This window comes from Callospermophilus lateralis, chromosome 10 (assembly GCF_048772815.1).
Source record: "Callospermophilus lateralis isolate mCalLat2 chromosome 10, mCalLat2.hap1, whole genome shotgun sequence".
Taxonomy (NCBI): domain Eukaryota; kingdom Metazoa; phylum Chordata; class Mammalia; order Rodentia; family Sciuridae; genus Callospermophilus; species Callospermophilus lateralis.
The window spans coordinates 68502877-68527186 of record NC_135314.1 but is presented as its reverse complement, the minus strand read 5'-3'; the positions used below and the strand labels follow the sequence as shown (position 1 = coordinate 68527186).

General features: G+C 34.8%; 1 protein-coding gene across 1 annotated transcript in view; it reads right to left on the bottom strand.

The window, feature by feature from the left end:
* LOC143642180 (myosin-15-like) overlaps positions 1 to 24310 on the bottom strand; it is a 96603-nt gene that overhangs the window by 56921 nt on the left and 15372 nt on the right. Inside the window, 6 exon segments of the mRNA XM_077110340.1 lie at positions 4174 to 4292; positions 9530 to 9668; positions 11782 to 11885; positions 17131 to 17226; positions 17423 to 17486; positions 19761 to 19851. Of these exon segments, the coding sequence (XP_076966455.1) occupies positions 4174 to 4292; positions 9530 to 9668; positions 11782 to 11885; positions 17131 to 17226; positions 17423 to 17486; positions 19761 to 19851 (613 nt within the window).

Below are 24310 nucleotides of genomic sequence, written 5' to 3'. Positions count from 1 at the left end.
TCTTCATTATATTAGTTCCCAGAGTGAACCTCATCTCCCTAAATGGAGAATGACCATTTTTAGCATCATTCTGGCTCAGATTCTCTTACTGTCAAAGTGAAGCTGCATGTCCCTTCCCTGGAGGGCTGTGGCAAAGGTTTTCATGCAACCTACAGGGGACAGATCCAATCTCTGTGCCTGGATGATGCCATAGAAATGCAGATCCTGCTTCCACAATGCAAAAGTGCTATTGTAATAGCAGAATCCAAATAGGAACGAATTTCATCTGCACACTCTCCAAACCAGAAAACAGAATGTGCCCCCAAAGTATAACTTGCAAAACAGGACTATCACATGCCTCCTTCTGCCCAGGAGAAAACACACAGCAAGGTCAGTTAATGTTTGGTGGTGATTTAGTTGTTAGTCACCTCTCTAATCAGTTATCTTGAGTCATTGTCACAGGAATCCATAAGTTGGATGACATCAGTTCTTAATTATGAGAGTTAAGAACCCAGTATACAAATAAAATATCAGGAAGATTTTTATCTTCTGTTAACACCAAGAAAATTACCCTGTTTACAGTGGTCAGTTTCAAACTTTAAAAAAAAAAAAAAAAGGACTAATTTACTTATCCCTTTTTATTCTCTAAATAGTCAAGAAGTGGTTTGGTCAGGAGTGGGGAGTAGTAGAGAAACACAGGAAGAAAGTCTGGAGAGGTAAGCAGAAGGAGACTGTTATGATTTGGATATGAAGTCTTCCCCAAAGGTCCTGTGTTGATGCAGGAATATTCAGAAGTGAAATCATTATCTCATGAGTGCTGTAACCTAATCTGTCCATCCTAGTTTGGATGATTGGCTGGTACCTGTAGGCAGGTGGGGCATAGCTGAAGGAGACCGGTCACTGGTAATGTGCCTAGAAAGGCATATCTTCCCTGAGCCCCTCTCTCTCTTAGAAAACAGAAGTGAACAGATTTCTTCTGTAGTTACCCCTCCAACATGATGTTCTATTTTATCTTAGTCCTAGACCAATGGTGCTGACCAAGCATGGACTGCAAACCTCTAAAACTGTGGGCCAAAATATACTTTCCCTCCTCTAAGTTATTTTGGTAGGATGTTTTGATCACAGCAATGAAAAACTAACACAGAGATTCAGAATGATGTCTACTGAGTTAATTAATGAAACTTATAGACCAATATACTGCTGGATAAGTTATAATTCTAATAATTTTCATCACTTTCTGTCCAATGAAGAAGAAAAAAAGGAGCTAAAAATACACTTCCACATTTCAGGAGTAAATGGATACATGCCACCATGCCAGGCTTACTTAGCTCTTTTAAACATAACTTCATAGAAGACTTTGATTACTATCGGGCATTAATGCATGATAGAAAACAAAAACATATAAAAATAAAATGGAATTAAATAGTCAAAATTCAACCATTTTGATATTAACTTTCATCTGTAAGAAAACAACAAAAATATACATTTCTCAGGGGTGTTGTGAGAGATCCAATGAATGAGAGAATGTAAATTTCTTTAGCATAACACTTGGAGTTGGTTTCCAATAAATATTAGTTTACCCTTTTCATCCCTTTATCATTCATTTTTCCTTCTTCATGCTCACCTAACTATTTACTAGCTGTGTCACCTTGAGCAGTCAATATTTCTAAGAGTCACTATCTTTATACATTGGAAATATTAATTAGGGCTACCTTTCTGGCTTGTTATTAGATTGAATTAGGTATTTCATACAAATCCTTTAGCCAGCATTCATAGTAAGTAGTCAGTGCTTATTGATAATTGTTATTGTTTTGCCATCATTATTAATCTTTTTAAAATTATATTTACTTATTTCTAATAGAGTTATACTCATGGAATCATAAAATACTAGACCTGTAGACCTTAGTTCTTGGTAATTAGGTATAGAGGTTTTCAACTTGGGAGAAGTGCATTTGGAAGATGGGGGGCATCTTTTGGCTGTCATAGTGACTAAAAATGCTTCTGGTATTTAGTATACAGGGGTCAAAACATTTACAAAGCATAGGACACTGTAATCCATAAAAATCGTCCCATCTTATTAGATGCCAAATACCTCTCCATTGAGAAACAAAAAATCATTCAACCTCTTCACTGCAGAGCTCAGAGAAATGAAGATGTCAAAGTGAAGTAGCATTAAAGTTAGAGCTAAACTTTGTATAGATTATTAATGCTGCAGAAATTTTCCCCATCTTTTGCAAATGCCATTAACAAAGCATACACGTTTCTATTCTTAGCAGTGGTAATTATCTCTATAAAGTCAGCAAACTTTCTAAAAATCCTTTTAGTATTCTTTCTTACTCTGTCTCCAGGAAAGAGAAAGAAAATGAGGTTCATGTTTTATGTTGAGTAATAACGTATTAGCTTACTTAGTGTGATAGGAAAGACTGGAGTGGTAACTCATTCCCCTAGAACACAATACTAAAGGGGTAAAGGTTTGATTTTAGACCTCTTATGGGCTCATTAGTTTTATAAAGAGAAAGGCCCTGTTCTATAATCATGAATGTCATACATATGCATGTTACAGTGAATGTCTAAGAAAGCATGAAACTGCCAAACACCTCTAAACCCAATGGAGAAAAATAGCTCAATTATTGTCCTGCTGAACATGATTCAATTTCCACTCAATTCAGTGTATTTTAACATTTGGGGAGCAATTATGAGTGTCAGGGAACTATGCTAGATGCTGGGATACTAGGATGAATCAGACATAGTCTATGGCCTCAAAGTGCTTAGGTCACCAGGAAGAACAAAATTATAAGGAGATAACTTCAATATAGTATAATTAATATTACAGTAGAGGTTGAATTACTGGTTTATAAAGTAAGATAAGCTATAAAATTGATTTTGTTTAGTTGTCTTAATGTTTTAAATAACAGAAAAATTACATACCTCAATATAACAAGGGAAACAGTTCAATGAAGTCAAAATAATTGTCTTCTATTCCAAATTTCATAATTTGTAATCTCCTTTTCAGATTTAAAACATAATACAATTTTGAGTGTCAAATGACAACTAGCTGAGCTTTCTTATGAATATTAACTATATTTCTTTAGCTTCAGTATCCTCAACTGGAAAAATATAGTATTCCTGCTCTACTTACCTCTGAGTGTTGTAAGAATAGAAGAATAAACATACCTGTGAATGCTTTATACATATTACAGATTTCAAAAGCAATTGCTACTTCACTGTACCATTCTCTCTTTCAGAAGATAATTTGACCAATTCTTACCATTGACATATGAATGAAAGCGATATTCCCTCTATCCTGACACAGTTGAGATGGCTATGCTTCCTCCACAGGTTATCTTTCCCCCTTGTGCAACTTTGGAGGCCATGTGTACCAGTTGGCATAACTACAGAATGGATGAAAGCTTTGCAATATATATTGGACTTGGTTGAGTAAAAATAAATCTTTTGTTGTCATTGAGATTTTAGTGTATATTAACTGCATTGTGGCTTATATTATACTTATTAATACATATAGCAGATATAAATTATTATTTTGAAATATTTCAGCATATATAATTGATCATATTATCCAACACCCCTGGGAATATTTATTACATAAGACAAGGCCTCAAGATCAACAGTCCTCAAACTATTTGTTATTCTTTCATCATAATAGCCTTCTGTATGCTAAGTAAAACTTACATTACCTTCCACCTCTCATATCTGTTCAATTCCCTGTCCCTTCAAATACTAACTTCAACATATGTTCTGAAACCTTTTCTCAACTAATGTGTCACCATGTGTCTGTTACTCTAAATAAGTCAATATGCCAAATAGTTAATGGATGCCAATTTATCAATTTAATTTATGTCAGAAATCAATAGTTATGAAAGATTCTTAACTGGAAAACTAAGATGTTGATTGCAATACATGATGGGTTTGTCTGCATCTACAAAGAAACTTGTTACATAAGGGAAAACTGTCAAAACATATTGCAGAATAGAAAGGCTCTTAATTGAAGAGTTTTTTGATATGATTTTCATTATACATAAAAACATTTGGAATATTCATCATAGTAGTTCTTTTGTTCTTTTTATAGAAGTCCTTATTGCAGTCATTCCCAGTAGTTGCAAAATATACAAGTACAATGTGTATACAATTATAACAAGATGATGTGATTATAATGCCCTTGAAATATCATCCTACCTGTTCTATATTTTGACTTCTGGAAATATACCCATTACCAACTTTGATTTTAGGATGGACCAAGCCCTTCACGAACTCCAAAGAACCAGTGCCCATGAGGAAAGCAGTTTTGTCAGCACCTGGTCATCATAAAGGAAAAAAAGAAGGTGAGAGTGAGGAGGAGGAAAACAGTGTAGAACTTCATTACAGTATAGCCAGCACACTACCCAAAGATCTGAAGGATAGATATATGTGTCAATATAGATTACATCTTTGAAATAAATGACTAAATTTGAAAGTATAAAAGAAGCTATTGTTTTGAGGATGTAAATCAAAGCTGCACTGAAAAACTTAGAATGGCTATAATATCTAAAAAGAACAACAACAAAGAGTGGCTATAATTAAAAAGCCATAGACAATAAGAAGTGTTGGTGAGGATGAAGAAATTTAGAACCCTCTTGTGTGCTGTGGCCACAGTAGTTTGATCATTACTCAGTAGTTAAGCATAGAGTTACTATAGGACCTAACAATTTCATTCTTAGGCATGTACCCTGGAAAAATGAAAACATATTTACAGGCAAAAAATTATACATAGTATTCCTAGCAGCATTATTTATAACAGTCAAAAAGTGGAAAATGCAAATCAACTGGTGAATAAACAATATGTGGTATATTCATACAATGGAATATTACTTTTCTATAAACAGAAAAAGTAAATCATGTATGTTATGATGTGGCTGCAATATGAAAACATAACACTAAATGAAAAAAGAAACAAAAGACCACATATTATATAAACTGTCCAGAATGAACCAATCCCCAGTGAAGGGCTGGAGAGAGGAGAGAATAGGGAATAACTGCTAATTGGTACAGGGTTTCTTTGGGGAAGATGAAATATTCTGAACTTACTTAGTGGTCAAGGTTGTACAATATTGCAAATATACTGAACTATATACTTTAAATGGGTAAATGTTGTGGTATGTGAATTATATTTCAATTTTTAAAAGAATCTATTTCTTTATAGTTGTCCTCTCTTTTAAAAAGAACATGTATAGGACATGGAAAAATCTCATCTTTATTATTTGCATACTCCTTCTATGAAGATAGTCATTTATTTCCCCCATTCTTTTTTTAAAATGTTTATTTTTAAGTTTTAGGTGGACACAATATCTTTAATTTACATTTATGTGGTGCAGAGGATCAAATCCAGTACCTCCTGCATGCTAGGAGAGCACTCTACCACTGAGCCACAACCACAGTCCCTTATTTCCCCCTTCTATGAAGACATATGCTTGTAGATTTTTTTCAGTGAAACAAGGGTTTGGGCTATGGAATTTGATCATCAAGGCAATCACCGATTGACACGAGTCTGGAAACTTTTCCAGTATCTATCAAAAACTTTTCCTTTTCCTATGAAGTTTGTTTACTCCATAGTGCCCTCTGATGCCCAACAGGAATACATACACACCACAAAACTAATTTTATAAAACAGAACTTTAATTTTCTGAAGAAAGAAGTAAAGAAGAATAAGTGCTGTCAGAAGAAAATATAAATAAGCCTTTATTCCATTAAGGGTTAAAATATGACAGTAATAAAAAAGAATACCCCAGGCAAAAAGTTATAAACATATTTCAAATTGCTGATTATTTCAGTTACTGAAAAAAATAAATATTCCACTCATCTGAAAACTCTTCCTGCTATGCCTTCAATTTTAAATGAGTCCTGAGATATACCAGTTTTTCTGCATCATCAGAAGAGCCTGAAAACCTAATAAAGGACCTAAGGACAAGATATATTGAAATGGTTTAGGGTCTAAGCCGCTTTACTTAGGTCATTCTGATACTCGAAAATTTTCAAAGAAAAAGTCTTTATTAAAGTGGTTTTCAAACTTGCCAGCAGACTGGGATAACCTGCAATGGTAAAAACAAATACTAATGACTTCATCCTAATCCCAAAGATCTGTTTTCTTTCATCTGGGCAAGACGCATACTTCAGGAATTTAAAAGTCCTTCAGGTGGATTCTGATATACCTCTAAGTTTTCAAACTAGCATCTAGAAAATGGTAGACAGATTTGGTAAGCATATTTATTAAGTCAAGAAGATGGAGAGAATAAAGTACATGTTATTGTTTGGATATGAGTTGTCTGCCAAAAGCTCATGTGTGAGATAGTACAAGAATGTTCAGAGGTGAAATGATTACAATGGAAGAGCTGTAAATTAATCAGTGGATTAATTTGCACTTGAATGGATTAACTGGTATCTCTAGGCAGGAAGGGTATAGCTATAGGAAGTAGGTCATGGGGACATGACTTTGTGGTTTATATTTTGTCCCTGATACCTCAATCTCTCTCTCTAATTCCAGGCTGTCATGAGATGAACAGATTTCATCTGCCATACTATTCCATCATGAATTTCTATCTCACCTCAGGCTCAGAGTTATGGAGTCAGCCAGACATGGACTGAATCTCTGAAATCTTTTTTTATAATTTTTTTATTTGTTTTAATTAGTTACACATGACAGTACAATGATCTTGACATATCATACATTTGAATCAGATGGGATATAATTTCTCATTTATCTGAGTGTACAGGTTGCAGAATCACATTGGTCATGCAGTCACGTATATACACACAGCAATAATAATGTCTATTTATTCTGCTGTCCTTCCTGAAGGGGGGAAAGGAAGGACAGCAGAATCTCTGAAATCTTAAGCCAAAAATAAGTTTTTTTCTTACCTTTGATACAAAGCTGACTAAAAAAGTACAACTTTACCTAAAATCAGATAATGAAGTAGAGAAATCTGAAATTTTCAACTTTACAATTCTATACCAGTGCAGTCCCATCTGTAAATAACCAGATGTAAAAGAAAGAAACAAAAATGACTTTTGTCAATAAAAAATATGACAAATTTGAGGAGGGGTTATGGCAATGACATTAAATTAAGTCTTTCATGAAGGATTAGTGATTTCTGAACTGTTTGCATCTTATTATTTTAATGAACAAAATTTTACTGGGTACTTACAATGTGCAAACCTTGTTACTAAATGCTGTAGTAAAAGATAGTGAGCCAGACAAAATTCCCTGGCATCAAAGAGTTTATCAGTCATAAGAGTAAATGAAACACAGTTATAAGTTGCCTGTCAGTGAAATAACTACATAAGAAACACAGAAATTAAGTATCATGAAAATCAGCAATAGAGAAATAGCTCTATGAACATGGAAGCTCAAAAAAAAAAAACAATATTTGATGTGAGAATGAGCCAAAGAGTAATAAATTCTGAGACAGAGAATAATATAACAACATAGGTGAAAGAGTTCAAATTATGGTCAAAGAAAAGGTATTTAGTCCAGACCAACTAGACCATGATAAACTAAGAAGTCAGTGATTTCTGGTTTATAAGACATCTGATGCCATTTTCAAGTATTAATCAAACAATGGAGAAAATGTTAAAGGAACTTTGAGCAGAAAAATGGCATACTTCACATTACACTATGGGTCAATTAATGTTATGAAAGTTGTGCAAGGCAGATCAGAATGGGAAGAGTCTGAAAGTACAGAGACAGTGTACAATGCCCAAGTGCAAGATGGGAAGGTCTAAACAAGTAATGGGAACAGGAATAAGAGATCTAGAAACATAGCTAACATATTTCCAGTCTGTGAAGTACAGAGAAGAGCAGTATCATGAATATAAATAGAAGCCAATAGAAAGATAACACTTGGGGAGAATATGATGCCCTAAATTTTAGCCATGGAGGATTTAGGATACCAGGTAATATACAGTAGAAAGTTTATAAATGTGGAGTAGGAAGTCAAGAAAGAGGTAAAGGCTAGCATGCCCTTTTAGGTTTGAGTGTCCTCCCCTTTCCACTTACTTCTTTAATGGTTTTAGTCAACTTTTCATGTTTATGAACAAAATACCTGACAAGAATAATCTAGAGGAAGAAAAGTTTGTTTTGGCTCACTGTTTCATAGGATCAGTCCAAGGTGAGCCAACTCCATTGCTCCAGTCCAAAAGAACATCCTAAGAGAAGAGCATGGTGGAGGGAAGCTGCTCAAAAGCCCAAAAGCAGAAAGAGAGGAGGAGAAAACATCAGGGTACTAAATATAAACCCTAAGCACACACTCCCAGCGACTTGCTTCCTCCAGCCATCCCACCTGCCCATAGTTACCACCTAGTTAGTCCATTCAAATTATTAATCGAACAAATGGATTAAATAATTGATTAGGTTACAACTCTCATAATCTAATCATTTTTATCTGAGCATTCCTGCATTAAACAGAAGCTTTGGGGGGATACTTCATATCCAAACCATAACACCGTCTGCCCAGCTCCTTCAATTTTATCCTAAATGATTAATTCTAAAAGAAAAATCACAAAAGCTTAATAAATTAAAAGCCCTGAGACATCAATTTAAAAAAAAACTCAACACCTTAATTTCTAAAATGGGCTACAAACAAAAATTCATGAAGAAACAGTACAAAATGATGACAATATAAAAAAAGATTGAAATGTAAATTAAAATACAACCTATCAATAAAAATTGAAAAAAAAAGTATGAGTAATAGTGAAGATAATAAAAGAATTACTCTCATGCTGCTGATAGAAATATGATAAAACAGAGCAATTTGAGAAAGAAACTTACTTTTGGATACTTGTTCTATATATATATATATCTTGAAATCTATAAGGATTTTCACCAAAAATTTTTAATAATGGAAATAAATATTCAATGAGATATTTAAATTATTTTGTTACAATTAAAAACATAAAACAACTATTTGTTGCAAAATATGAATGAACGCAAAAGAATTTTAATATTAAATGTAATAATTGCAGTAGACACACTTCCTTCTAATAACTGTGGTTTTTCTAGTTTAATTATCATTCAATACAGATCACTGAATATGCCTCAAATCTTTTTGGTAAGCAGGCAAGAGTACAGATTGTTAAAATGTGAAAACAGAAAATGATGCTTTATGTTTGCACCCTTTTGAATTAGTTATTTTGTCTTTAGAATTCCAAGGGTCTTTGTTCACCTCTCCAAGTCATTTAAAGTATTTTATGGTAATTTGCTCCCTTCTGATTTCCCACAGTTTATATGCTAAAGGCAGAGTCTAAATCAATCCTATTTCACATAGGTATAGGAAATTCATGGGTATCATCAATTATTAATTGAGAACGCTTCTTATTCTTCAATAGGCAGATACTCCATCAGAATAGTGATTAAAAGAATAAATTTTAGGAACAAAATTGAGGATGATAGTATTGATTATTTTCAACTTTTTCCAAAAAACAAGTGAGCTCAACTACAGATAAAAAGGAGTGGGCTTAGAGTCAGGGATTTGAATAGAGGTTAAGCCAAAGTAATTCTTACTTTCTGTGCCATCTGCTTCCAGTTGCTTCTTTCTGGGTTTCTGTTTATATTTTATGTTTCCAAAATGCATGATGGCTCCCGGGAGTCTGTAGCATCCATACTTCTCATGTGGAAGAAAGCACAAGATGTCCATGCCTTGCTGTAAAAAGAGAAACAGATGATCCATCTTCTTTTTCCTAATGGCTGCAGTAAGCACCTACCCCACTGTGTGTCTCACCTCCCCCACTAGGATATAAACTGGCAGGAATCAGACACCACAGACCCCAGGATTGACAGCTATGTTCAAAGAAATGCAAATAGGCCCTGTTGACAATTGATTACCAGCAATCTTCTCATCCCTTTTTTTGACTTGACACTTTGCCAAGGAGCTACATCTCAGTCCTTCTTATTATTTATATTTGAGGCAAAATATTGCTTGGTTGCTGAGAGTCTTCCTACATTGGAAAGGCTGGCCTTAACCTTGTAATCCTTTATGCCTGGCTTCTCAACACCTTTAAAAGAGACTTAGGAAGGCACAAGACTTGGCTTATTTCATTTTCAGTAATTTTAGAATTTTTCCATGAGACCCAAGTGCAGTGGTACATGCCTGTAATCCCAGTGACTCAGGAGGCTGAGGCAGAAGAATCACAAATTCAAAGCCATCCTCAGCAACTTAGCAAGGCCCTAGGTAACTTAGCAAGACCCTATCTCAAACTAAAAAAGGTGAAAAATGTGGCTCAGTGGTTAAGCATCCCTGGGTTCAATCTCTGATACAAAAATAACCCATCAGTACCATGTTCTTCTCCTCTTCCTTCTAGCAACAAATCACTAACTTGCTATATAAAATTAATTATTTGCCTTTCACAATTATGGCAGCAAGCGCTATATATCTATTGGGTTGCTAATTCTTTGATCCCATATATTCTTCCAGAGCAGACTCATTTCAAGGACTGGCAAAAGGAAGTGTTTAAGAAAAGCCACATCATCACAGAATTGTATCCTAAGAAGACACTGTATATCATATGATGTCATGAGCAGAATATAAATCATTGCTTTGAACTATGTAAACCCTGGACAGTAAGACACTGCTTCTGGGAATGCTGTGGTGTTAAGAGTGCTAGGGGAACACCCATTTGAAGGTGACTCCTGTTGATAAGGAGAATTATTCCATGCTTGTCAAGGAATTCCCTAGTTCAAAAACATTGATGTCAAATCCCAGCTACCCAGAGGTAGAAGAGATGGATGTAACTGCTAAGCCCCCACCAAGTTGTCTTCCTCAAATTGGTGGGGGCTTTAAAAACTTTTGGGTATTAAAAACTTCACCCTGTTTACCTCAAGAAGTTTTTCACACTGAAACTCTTAAATGCTCATACCTATATAATAAATGCTCAGGCTTTTGTTCCATTGTTAGATCTAGTCTCTATCAAAGCTTGGATCACCCACTGGATTTTCATATCCTTTGTCTTTAGTTCTTAATATAATTCTTTTTGACTTTTATTTTCTCAAGTCGGCTCACAGTCTGCATTTAGTTAACTGTTTACCTGCTATGTGGGCTGCAACAGACAATATGATGTGCATTTTTATATACTCCAGAAGGGAGAAGTTTACTAAAATCTTTTTAGTGGTTAATTTAGAATATGCATCATGAGATTATAAAAAATTCATATTCCTTGCCTAGTAATTTCACATCTAGGAGTCTAGTATGAGGTGAATATGATATGCAGAAAAAGCATTTACCTACAAAGACTCACCAAAGTAGGGTACAGGGCAAAAAAGACTTGAGTCCATCAACAGGAGGCCATCACAATAAACAATAGAACAAATCTCTAATAAAATATTGATATTAATTTAAGTGTTCCTAAATAATTTATAACAACATTTGGAATGCTTATAAGATGAAATTAAAAAGACAAACTCTATAAACCAAATAATATATAGGCAGTGTGATGATAAACTTCTGTTGAAAAGCAAACAAAAAAACCCATAATGACCACACAAAAGTAACCCAAATTAGAATAAACAGCATAAAGATATACACCAAATGAAAGAGGTACTTGCCATTCAGTTGAAATCTTTTTCCATAGTTCCAAAGTTACTCCACTGAGTAACTTTTAATCACTGTGCACTTTTAATCAGTAAGCTTTGGACAGAAGCAGCCCTTTCCCACCAAGGCCACTTTTGCAAGTCCTTTAAAAAGAATGGAGCACTGAGTTGCTTTCTATCATTCCTCATTGTCATCAACAGAGTGTGCTTTGACAATTAACAAACCTTACTTCTGTGGCCAGCAATTCTTCAGCATCATTCAGGCTCTCCACAGCAAGTACTGCACAGGAACAAATATAAAAGTCAGAGGGATTTGCAGACACCAGGAATATGACTATAGTAGGGAAACCCAGTTTAGAGAAAACCAGAAGGCCTGAGAAAATTGTTGAACAATATTCACAGCTTATTCTTATTGCTTATAGCATGCTTCTAAATAAGCCATATAAAATACATGTTCTAGAGCCAAACCTCTTTAATCAGTTTTTGTCTCTCATCGGTCATGTGTTAATGCTTCCCAACAGAAGACAAGGTTAGCCAAATCCAAAAATTTAATTGCAGCAGCAGCTTGAATTGGTATTGGAGGGAAAAAGCAGATAAGGTGTATTGGTAAAACGTTAAAAACAGGAATTTGAGCTAGAATCATGACTGAGGGCCAGAGAACCAAAAAAAAAAAAAAAAAAAAAAAAGTAAAATTATAAGTAGAACAGACCTGAGCCTTCAAAGGCTAGGAAGCAGCCAGACCCTGGGGTCAGCACCCAAGGAACATCAGCAGTGTAGCCTGTCACATCACATTCTCACTCTTAGGAGGCTGAGTCTGACTTTCAAGGGATCTATAAATTGGCTACTGTGTTTAACACTGCACCACTGACATGTCTGTCTCCAGATGTGATTCATTTCATCAGGAAACAGGAAACATGATGCAGGCCAAAGACAAGGCAGGCTGTCAGTGACTTGGCAGAATCACTCCAGCCTCACCAACAAACACTTGCTTCTGAGGAAGTGTTTTTTGAGCTGGTCATATTTTCCTATTTATCACTCACTGAAGTGAAGATCTATTATCCTGAACCTCAATCTCAGAAACAAGAAATCAGGCTACAGGAATGCTATGCAGATCTATTTGGAAACAAGCCAAATATCTATAGCAATTGAATGAATTAACAACTGCTGTAATATCCACACAGTGGATTGTTTTTCAGCAAACAAAAAAAAATTGCTACAACATGGAAGAATGTCAAAATAATTATGCTGGTAGAAATCAACCAGACAAAAAGAGTATATACTATATAATTCTGCATTATAAAATTCTAGAATGTACAATCTAGTCTGTAGTGACAAAAAGCATAACAGTAGTTCCTAGGGATTGGGAGTGGAGGGGAGAGCTCCAATAAGTGAGGAGAGACAAAAGGGAAGGATTGTAAAAGATCCTGAAGAAACTTTTCTATCGATATGTGAATTATTTTGATTTTGGTAATGGTTTCTCATATAAATACATATACCAACACTTAGCTATTATACACTTAAAACATATGAAGTTTATTTTAGGTCAATGGTACTTCCATTAAGCTGTTTCATAAAATAGTTTTTTTACAAAGAAAGTGGACTTTCCCAAAAGAACTCAAACAATGGCAAATATAACACATTATTTTTAATGAAAATGAAATCCATAAAATTGTAAAGTATTTTAAGTATTTATATTTTAAATGATTTTTCTTTGTTAATTGACCAAAATTTTGTGTGTTGTCAACATGGTGTTTTGAGATATATATATATATATATATATATATATATATATATATATATATATATATTTCTACATAGATATAGATAAATGTGTGTGTGTGTACTTACACACACACACATGTATTTTGGAATAACGTACTTCAACTACTTAATTTGGCCACTACCTTACATACATACGTTTTTTGTGATAAGAACATCTAAAATTTACTCTCTGGCAATTTTCAAATACATAATACACTGTTATTAGCTATAAACACCATGTTGTATAATAGATATACTGAATTTAATTGACTCTGAGATTCCATGAGTGAGATCACACTGCATTTATCTTTCTGATAAATGCCTGAATTACTTCACTTAGCATAATGTTCTTCAGATTCTTCCAAGTTGTTGAATATGTCAAGATAGCATTTTTTATTTGAATGAATAGTATTCCATTGTGCGTGTAAATCACATTGTTTAATAGATTCAACTTTGATGGAAACAGGTTGGTTCAGTATTTTGGCTGTTGTGAAAATGCTGCAATTTCATTGCCTTTGGATATATACCTGTAATTGGATTACTAGATCATATGATAGTTCTGCTTTAATTTTTTGAGAAACCAACATACTCTTCCATGATGGCTAAACTAATTTACATTCCCAGTAATGGTGTACAGGGTTGACTTTTCTCCACATCTTCACCAACACTTGATATCTCTTATCTTTGTGATAATAGCCAATATAACAGATATGAGGTGATATCCAATGTGATTTTGATTTGTATTTCCTGAGAATCTATTTTTCACAAGCATTTTTTTTCATAAACCTACTGTATGTCTCTTTTCTGGTCCTTTGCCCACTTTTAATTAGTTTGTTTTATTGCAACTGAGTTGTTTGAGTTCCTTACATATTTTGAATATTTATCCCTTATCAGATGTACAGTTTATAAATATCTCCTCATATTACATAGATTACTTTCTCACTATTTATGATTGTCACACACTGTAGGAAATGAATATTAGGGTGCTAGGCAAAGTGTCAAAGATTCCATAAGGCTAGGACTTCTTGGTCACTGATCTCTACTCCTAAAATTTTATTCACAAGTTGAATAGCAAGAATGAGCATAATGAATAAAAAAAATGGAAAGGGTACCAGAGAGTATGTGTGTAGGATAGGGAGACATAGGTAGAAACAAGATAAACAGATGGTAGTAAGAAGTAAAGGATTTTGAAGGAGTCATATCTAAGAGAACTGAGGCAGTGAGTCTCAGTCACATCTGAAACAAAGATCAGATTTAATTAAGAGTCAAAGAGAGAACAGGAATCCACAATAGATGGGGGCTGGCTCTGAAGTAACACATCACCTCATTTCCTAGGCTTCTTCAGTGAGTAGGCAGCTTCTCTGCTGTGATTTTCTATACCAGATTCTTTTGTAGTACAGACAACTGCTTTTACTTTAGGAGATCTGGACATAATTCTCATATTGCTAAAATATTCCTTCTTATATCAATCCTCATGATTCTCTGAAACTATTATTTTGCAAACAAGGATGGAAAGAGTACATAATATTTTTTTAATATTTCTCAAAATGACAATGGATGTACAATAAATATGGAAAACAAGTAGAGTGACAATGCCCAATTGTGACCACCAGATGTCAGGCATTGCACAGTAATCAATATGAGCAGTCCCCAAAGACTCAACAAGATAAATGGTTTCAGTACACACATAAATGTTCTAGAGAAGTCCCAAAACTTCAGATGGCTCTACATTATCAGAAATCATAGATGCTCAAAGAAATATTAAGGTCAGAATTAGTTCCTATCTAAGACCATATTTAACAGATACAGCATAGAAATTAATGTTAAGAATGTTAGATTTGACAAAACTAATTTTTTAAAAAAATCTGTTTCCAAGTTTAGGTAGAAGAAAGGGGAGGAAATACGTACTGCTTATATATCACAAATTATACTCATGGGAATAACAATTTTCTAGTTACAACAGCTTTTCCCATCTGATCGGGGTAATTAGGAGTTGAAGACCAAGTAATCAAAATGCTGCCAGATTTATACCATTATTTATCTAAATATAATGGACTGGGAGAACTCTTCTCCAAAATCTGCTAGCCTGTATCTGCAACTTCAGACCACATCCACTCTTGTGGGAACACTGCTATCTTCAATGGCTTACCTGAAATGCAACTGAGTAAGTTTGCCATTTTCCCCTTCCAATGACTTCCCATAGCACTCAAACCACAATATAAGTGCTCTCTATCATGGCCTGCAAGGTGCTACATGATCTGGCACCTGCCTAATTCCCCCTTCCTCTCCACTACCCACAGCAACTACTTTGCTATTCCAAAAAGAAGCCAGATATGTTCCTGCCTGGAAGCTTTCACACTTACCATTTGTTCCTCCTGGAATTGTATTTCTGGAAATCTTTCCCTCTTGCTCTCCCATTCATTCATGTCTCTGAAAAAATATTGCCTTCTCCTAGAGAAATTGCTTGACTGTTCTATCTAAAATAAAACGACCCACAACATTACCAAACCCCATTCTCTCTAGCCCTCACCCTATTTTTTTCTTTATACACCTACTGCTCTCTGAAAATCTCTTATTATTTATTTGTTACTTGTTTATTGCCTACCTTCTATACTAGAATGTGATTTCACAAGGGCAAGGAACTATTTGTACCACTCTATCCTTCATGTTTAATTTGTAGCTCCTGCTGCACAGAGAGCAATCCTACAGTATAAATATTTGTTGACTGAATACATGAAATCCACTTTCTGGCCCCATAATTTATGTTTATCTTTCTGTTCATAGCAGTTATCCACATCAACTTGCTAATAAGTTTTGAATAATCATTCTACTTCATTCTTCTATTCATTCAGTAGCAAGATCTGTCCATTTTTCCTTCTCTTTTCCTTCCATTCCCACAGACACTACCTTGGGTAACTGTCTTCTCATCTTACACTGACTGTATTACAATCACTTCCATCATCTTTTTTCTTTTTTCCTCCTGGCCATCCTGCCTATCACACAAGCTTAATCACCCTAAACACTACTCTTGATAGGATCAGTGACCTCATATTACCCTATCAATGCCTACAACACACAGATGCACATACAGCCTCCCAAGTCCCTGGCTGCAAAACCCATCAGAATAAAATCTCACTGTTTCTCTTATGTAAAACCTTTCTTCCAGTCAACTTGGACTCTGCTCCTGCTCTTGGTTTGCCCTGTACTGGCATTGTTTACCTTATTCCTTCTTCCATAAATGCCTTCAATCCTCAACTCTCTGTTAAATCCTATTCCTCTTCTTCATATCCCAAACCAAATTCCTTTTCTTATAAAACACCCACTGACCACCACACACCATGTCTATTCTGCCCAAGTGATTCTAATCATTTAAGACCTTAAATTTTCTAATACTTTTAAAACACACACACACACACACTAAACTGTACTGGGCTGACATCTTTTCTACCTCCAAGAACACTTTTTTCTTTTACTACCACATTGAAAAATAGTGTCACCATTTATATTGTACCCATATAGAATTATGGAACATTGGTTCTATAATTTGTTTAGTTCCCTAATTTGTAACATGAATAAACTGAGATTTAAAATGGCTAAGAGAACGAGGCTCAGTGACTCATTCTGAGTCACATATAATACGAGTTGGCATATAACAGTACACCTCTATTATTCAGGAGGTTGAGGCAGAAGGATCTCGAGTTTGAGGCCAGCCAGGGAAACTTGTCAAGAAAATGTTCCTAAAGCAACATTTTCCACCCCCCAGATCTGTTAACTTTTCTTTTTCTTGTCTGCAATGACCCTCAGCTCCACAATATTGCCATGAAATTCTTTTTTTCCAGATAGAATTTGAAAGAATATATGGTAGTTCCTCTCTCCATGCTGCTGGTAAATCACCCGAGGTTTCTCAAGTAAATCTGAGTGGGTGGAAAATGAATGAAGATGCATATTTAGATGTTCCTGCAAAACTTAGGGGGAAAAAAAAAAAAAGAAAACAGGTGCTATAGCTCAGTGGTAGAGTGCTTGTACAAGGCCCATGGTTTGATCCCCAGAATGACAAAAATTGAAGAGACAGAAAAGAAAAACTAACGAAGTACCACAATGGTGACTTACAGATCTTAATTTCGGCATATAGTAATACACCTCTCATGTCAAAGTTCATCCTGATGAATTTTCCCTAGCTGAACACAGAACTCAATTTCCTATTCAAACTTCCAAACAATCACAATAGTTTCTTATACATATAATTCCCAAAGTGACTATTTCCTCAAAAGATTCAAACACATAAAATATAGGCTGGGTGTGGTGACACACACCTGTAATCCCAGTAGCTCAGGAGGCTGAGGCAGGAGGATCACAACTTCAAAGCCAGCCTCAACAACTTATCAGGTCCTAAGCAACTCAGCTTAAGACCCTGTCTCAAAATAAAATACAAAAAAGGAGTGGGAATGTGGTTCAGTGGTTAAGTACTCTTGGGTTCAATCCCCAGTACCAAAAAAAAAAAAAAAAAAAAAAACTGCAACATGGGATTGAGAGGATATAGAACCAGTTAATGTTTGGAGGGAGCTAGAACAATTGCCAGAACTAGCAGTGGCCCTGATTTCTATTCATATCTATCTGTTGCTACCGTATATTCTTGAACGCATTATGGAATCTCTAGGTGTCCCAATATTCTTATTTAAAATTGAGAAATATAATATTTTTCAGCATACTTCTTCCTTCCTTCATTCATTCATTCAACAAACATTCAGTGAACATCTGCTAGAATCCAGAAAACCTGCTAAGCACTAGAGATACTACATAAGAGAAACCAGCATGATCCCTACCCCTTTGAAGTGTGTATTCTGGAGAGTAAGTAGCTGCTACAATAGTTCTAACACAGAAATATTTGGTATGTTTTAAATTCTAAAGAAAATCCAGTTGTATTGTGTGTTAGCAGATAAGAGAAAATAAAATATATGATAATCTAAAAGAAAGACAGATTAGAACCATATTATATGAAACATGTAGGACACAGTAAAGAGGAGGGCTTCATTTCATGTGTACTCAAAGATATTTAGAAATTTTAAGAAGAGTAGTTATGTGATATGATTTATTTTCAAAACATACCTTGGCATAAACAACAATAGGGAACTGCTCCTTCTTTTACAAAAAGCCATAAGCCTGATGGAGGTCACACCATGCCAGAAAGGCACAGAACAGGACAGCAGCCTGGCAGCAGCAGGAGAGTAACTACGTGCTGGGGGATTGAGCTAGTAAGTTAAAAAATGTAGGACAATGGGAGCCACGCACACAACCATACACATGTATAATTGAACACATACAAGTATGTACATATGTATATGTGTATGTATATACATTTAAATATATGTCTACATACATGCCATAGCATTAATTAAAAGAATTTAACTTTGATTTCTTGATTTTCTCTTTCCTTCTCCCTTTCTTCCTTGCTTCCTTCCTATCTTTATGTTTGTTTAGTTCTCGACTACCTTCAATCCTTCCAAATTTGTTTTTTTCTTATTCTCTTTCAATTTCTTTCTTTTCTACTTTATTTTTCTTTCCTTTCTTCCTTTTCTTTAACTTTCTACAAATCCCCCCTCCCATCTTTTCTTATTCTTGTTTCTGCTTTCCATCTTTCAGCAGAAAATTTCTTAGCACTCCAACAAATTTCAAATTTAGCTGTTGTTTATGTACCACTTATTAGTACCTGCTGTGACCAGGTAGATACTGCAAGTAAATATAATTATGGACACGGCAGCTCTAAGACTTTGAATGGCAACTAGGCAAATCAGCATGAGGTCATTGTTTAATTATGCCCAGAGACTCCAACAGAAAGCCTTCTGCAAATTTGCTTGTAAATTATATGGTGACTCCTTGCTCTCATTCATGACATAAAATGCATTTGTAAAACTAGATTTTGAAAATCAAAATTCTTCCTCTGTCATGGGACTTCTGTTATTAAAAAGTACATAAAAATATTTTCCTAATTAAAAATTCCTCTGGAAAAATATACAGATATATGGAGGCTACAGGCAAGAATAGAAAGAATAATCGCAATAAGAAAATTAGAAAATACCTACTAAATTCCTTGTAATGAGGAATATTGAAAATTATGTAGAATTTACAAATCTGTAAAATTTAATATGAATTTACTATAATACAAAAAAATGAGCTTTCCTCCTTAGAGGGGAAAGATAGTTCAAACTATTAAGATAAATACTTTCTTCCTGAAATTGACCAAATCAGAGCTGCTCAAACACATATTTATAGGTAGTGTTAATTATTTTAGCAATGAAGAAAGTTAATTTTTTTCAGGCATCTAACCCTACTACTATAGACTTTAAAAGACTTTCTCTGAAATTCTAGATTTTTTTCATGTGTTTAGACATGAGTTTTACCATTGCTTAAAAATTAAAGATTCTGATATTATGATAATTATGTTACTTACAAAAGAAGAGAAATTGTCATTTCTCAAGGTCTGGCATTTCCCAAATGCTTCCAAGATAGGATTCACTTGCATGATTAGATCTCCTAAAGTCCTTGAGAAGCATAAAAGAGTTAACTACAACTGGTTAACATTATTTTAATGAGAATTTTATAATATGACAAGCCCTCCATTTCCAGGTCCATCACCTTCTTGCTTTAATAACCAGTAGCTAAAAGCTCCTTCCAAACTTGGTCATAAAATGTTTTTTGGGGATGGAGATTCAGAAAAACAGATGGATAAAAGACAATGTATTGCTCTTATGATTACATATGGAAACTCATTAATTGGTTTTAATCATTATTAGCCTGAGTGGGAAGATAAAGTGGTTATTTAACAAAACAAAAATACCACATTCTATTTCCACACAAACTTCATTCCATAATATTTCCCCATTGTTAATCTTCCTGTCTTCCCTCTCAACCTTCATGCCTGGAATGATATCCTAGGATAATATAACAGACTTTTGCCATTATTAAACTATATTTTTGCTTCCTGTTATTCCTAAGTAATCTAGAGTTTCACACCAAGCAGTGACTTGTAATGGTACTGACCCTGAATTTGTTTAGGCACATTCAGACCAATGGGACCAAACAGGTCATCTACACAGAGTAAACCTGAATGACCAGCCAGTGGCCACATTTCATCATGTTTTGTGGTTTTCTACTCATCCTCAAAGATCCATTTTATGGAAATAATTACGTAGAATATGGTATTCAAGAATATGTAGAGTTACAAATATTATATCCCTTCTAAATAATATGCATTCACTGTCCTTTAAATAAGTAAAAGGGCTATATGAGCAAAGACTTTCATAGAAGTGTTATGTATTATGAAGTATTATGTATTATGTATCATCATACATTCAATGGCTAGACCTACCCTTTAGCACACACACCACCACCCCCTCACACACACACAAGCCTAAAATGCATGCTAAAACAAATTTTTATCTAGAAAATAGTAGAGTTCAAATAGTAGAAATCAATCAAATTCAGAAATATGGTGGTTGGTTGGAAAAGTAATTTCTATAGATTAAAGATGAACCAGGTGGCTATTTTGAAATACTTCTTGATTAGCAAAAACAGCTGGCAACATCCAGAATCAAGCTGAAAAAGCAAACTAATAAAGCCAAAAGTGAAAAGGTTTTAAGTTTAGCAGTTCAATAATTCACTAATTTGAGTTATACTCAATATTACCTAATTTTGTTTTACATACCAAATTTAATGGTCTAGTTATCTTTAAATTATTATATAAAAGCCCACTAACCTATCAAGGGCTAAACAAAGTAGGCTAAATTAAAAATTGCCAAGGATCAAAAATAGAAAAATAAAGTAAATTTTTTCAGAACATGGATTGTGATTAAAGTTGAGAGTATATGCATCGAGAAATCAGGATTTGATAACAGGAGTTAGGAGCAAAGGAAACACACTTCTTTTGTGCATATTTGTGGAAATCTGACATCATACTATAGCCAATGAAATTAAGAAATATTAAAAGTGGCCATTGAAGGAAGTCAGATAGCTTGGATTTTAAGGGCATAACTTACATAGGATTGAACCAACAGAATCAAGTGGCCATTGAAGGAAGTCAGATAGCTTGGATCTTAAGGGCATAACTTACAAAGGATTGAACCAACAGGATCTGGCTTGAAGCAGATCTGAAATTACATAAATCATCAGATTATTAGTATGGGGCACTTGAAGATCCTCTCAAGGGGTAGAGGAAAAATATAAAACAAGACTTTTCTTAACTTTACTAATTGTTCTGTGGTTATTTCCACCTACCCCTCAGGTGGTCATGGCAAAGCTGCCATGATCCAGTGGATAGAGCCATTTCACCTTTCCTGCCATGATATTTGAACACTTATCAGCTTTTTCCTGGTATCACTTATGGTGACTATGGTAGCAAAATATTGCAAAATTTTTGGTGTTCACAATCTTTCCAGCACCAGATTCTACTCTGTGATTTGAAATTCAGTGACACAGTTAACTAGTTCTGATTATCAGTGTGATGGAAATTAAGTAATTTTGATCAAATCCAATCCTCTTCTCAGAAAAACATCCACCAATTCTTTTACCAGGCAATTTTGCTTTAGGCTTCCCCTTTACATTTCATACCCTGCTAACTCTATATTACCTACAGTATCCTAGGACAAAGACCTTCCTTTGAGGAACAGGCCTATATATCTACAAAAGGCTGAAGTCGAACTACTCATCTAGTGCTACGATTCTGAGACCATGTATCCCTCCTGGGATAGCAGAAGCCAATGAGGAGCCCAACACACAAGGTGACATCTTCATTGCATGGGAAAGCCAAGTACCTGAGCACCTTACAGGGGTGGGTCTTTGTCACCTGGTGATATTCACCTGTCCTGCCAGCATTATTTTCATCAAAATTAACACATAAAAAGGTATTACTAAGGCCCTGTCCTTCCTTCCTCTTCACTCTCTTCTCTTTTCTTTCAGAGCCACATTTTTTAGTTTTCACTGTACCAGTGATTCACTTCCTGCTTTGAGTATTCTGCTTCTTGACCAGTAGGTGGCTTATTTTAAAACTGATTTTTTTTTTCTTTTTTTTTCCCCTCCTCTTCTACCCCTCCCAGTCATGGGGTAGGGGAAGCAAGATTAGCATTCTTCCATCCCAAATTAGTTACCCTGCCTTTTAGCTCACTGACTACAGGAATGAAGGATTCTGTGTCAGTAAGATAAACGTGAAGACCTGGGAACTGGTGCCAGTAGGGCTGTTCAATGGATATCTCCAGGTCACCATTTTAACATGAATAATGTCTTCTGACAGGCATACCCAGAGCCTAGTCCCTGAATTTCCTTATAAATCCCTTTATTTCCCCTTGGGAGGGGGACAGTATCTCCTAAGACAAATCAATAAAACTTCTTTATTCTTTTTTTCAAAGCACTGTCCTCATTATTTGGATTGGCATCAGGAACAAGACTGAGCTTTCAATAATACCACTACTTACAGTACCTTGTCCTACCCGACACTAGCTGCCCACGACAGCATATTTTCTGTTCTGTGCTCCCATCCACTGAATTTTCAGTCCATCTTCTTTATTAGTCAGTACAGAGATCTTTGAATGGGATCATTTGGAAAAATAGAACCCAGCTTGTGTACTATGATTTCTATAATGTCGGTTGAAATGATGGAGCCAGACTACCTGATACTATAATTGAAGTAATCACTGACTGAAGCATTATGATAACTTGTTGAGTATCTTATTTTTACATAGAATGTATTCTACATCCAAAAATCAAACAATTCATAGGTGTTAAATTTAAGTTTTATTTTCAGTGAAACATATCTCTTTCCACTGAAACTTAGTGCAGGCCCCAAACAAAACAAACAAACAAACAAAAAAAAACATGGCAAACACTTTTATGAAGAGTATAGACTGGTTCTCTTGATCTACAAAAAAAAGAAAAAGAAAAAGAAAGAAAGAAAAATGCCAAAATATTCTTATGCTATAGGCACTTTTATTTCCATGAATTTATCCACAATTTCCTTGGCTGCAGTTTGAAGTCAGGAACAAGGGAAAGTATTTGTTTCATTTAATTAGTAAAAAAAAAAAAAAATTAAATAGGGTGGAATAAAATAGATTTCCCTATGTACATAAAAAAGTCATAAGAACATATAAATTCCAGGCCTATTGTCTTCTCTAAACATAAATTGAAGGATATGGAAAATGACAACCCCCAGGGAAAAAGGAGAACAACAACCTCTGGAGAGAAGGCAAATAATGGGCTCTGAATTTTCACCATTTTACAACAACAATGGTCTTTGAACTTGCACAACTATTTCCCTGACTACCTAACCGACACTTTCTGTTGATGTTTAAGTCTCTCTAAACTCTTTAAAAATCAGACCCCTTTTGTAACCAGTTGTCATTTTCTCTCCTGAAAATGTGTCTTTCTGCTGCTTAATAAAGAAAGCTTGCTGATCAGTTGAGGTCTGTTCTCCATTTCAGTTATTTTTTGCTTTCATAAATGGAAAACAGGCAATGGCTTATATTTTTGCAATTCTAAGCCTTTTAAGAATGTTTAATAAGAGCTATAGAATAACTTCTATGTGTCAAACGATACAGTAGATGCTTTGTGTGATGAAAGCTGATATCTAAAGGGTGTTTACTCTGGGCCAGTAATCAGCCACAACACTATAAATGCATTATTTCACTCTGAAGTCTAAGCTAATTGTCCCAATAAGCCTAGGAGATATGCACTATTTTGCCCATATATTATCCAGGAGGAAAGAGGGGCTTCACCATATTAGATACCTGTAAAGGCCAGGCTCTGCACACAATGCTTATGTGCCACTTGGTGACAGAGAAATGGCAGATCAGATGGTTTTGCTTTTCATTTTCTCAGGCAGCTACTTATATGAAGCATATCCTGAAAGAAATTATCAGCAAAAGCAAAGATGTGAGCCTCCAAGTACCTCTTTCCTTTGCAGGCAGCTACGACTTATTTCTGATACACAGAAAGCCACTTGTAAGGGTTTAT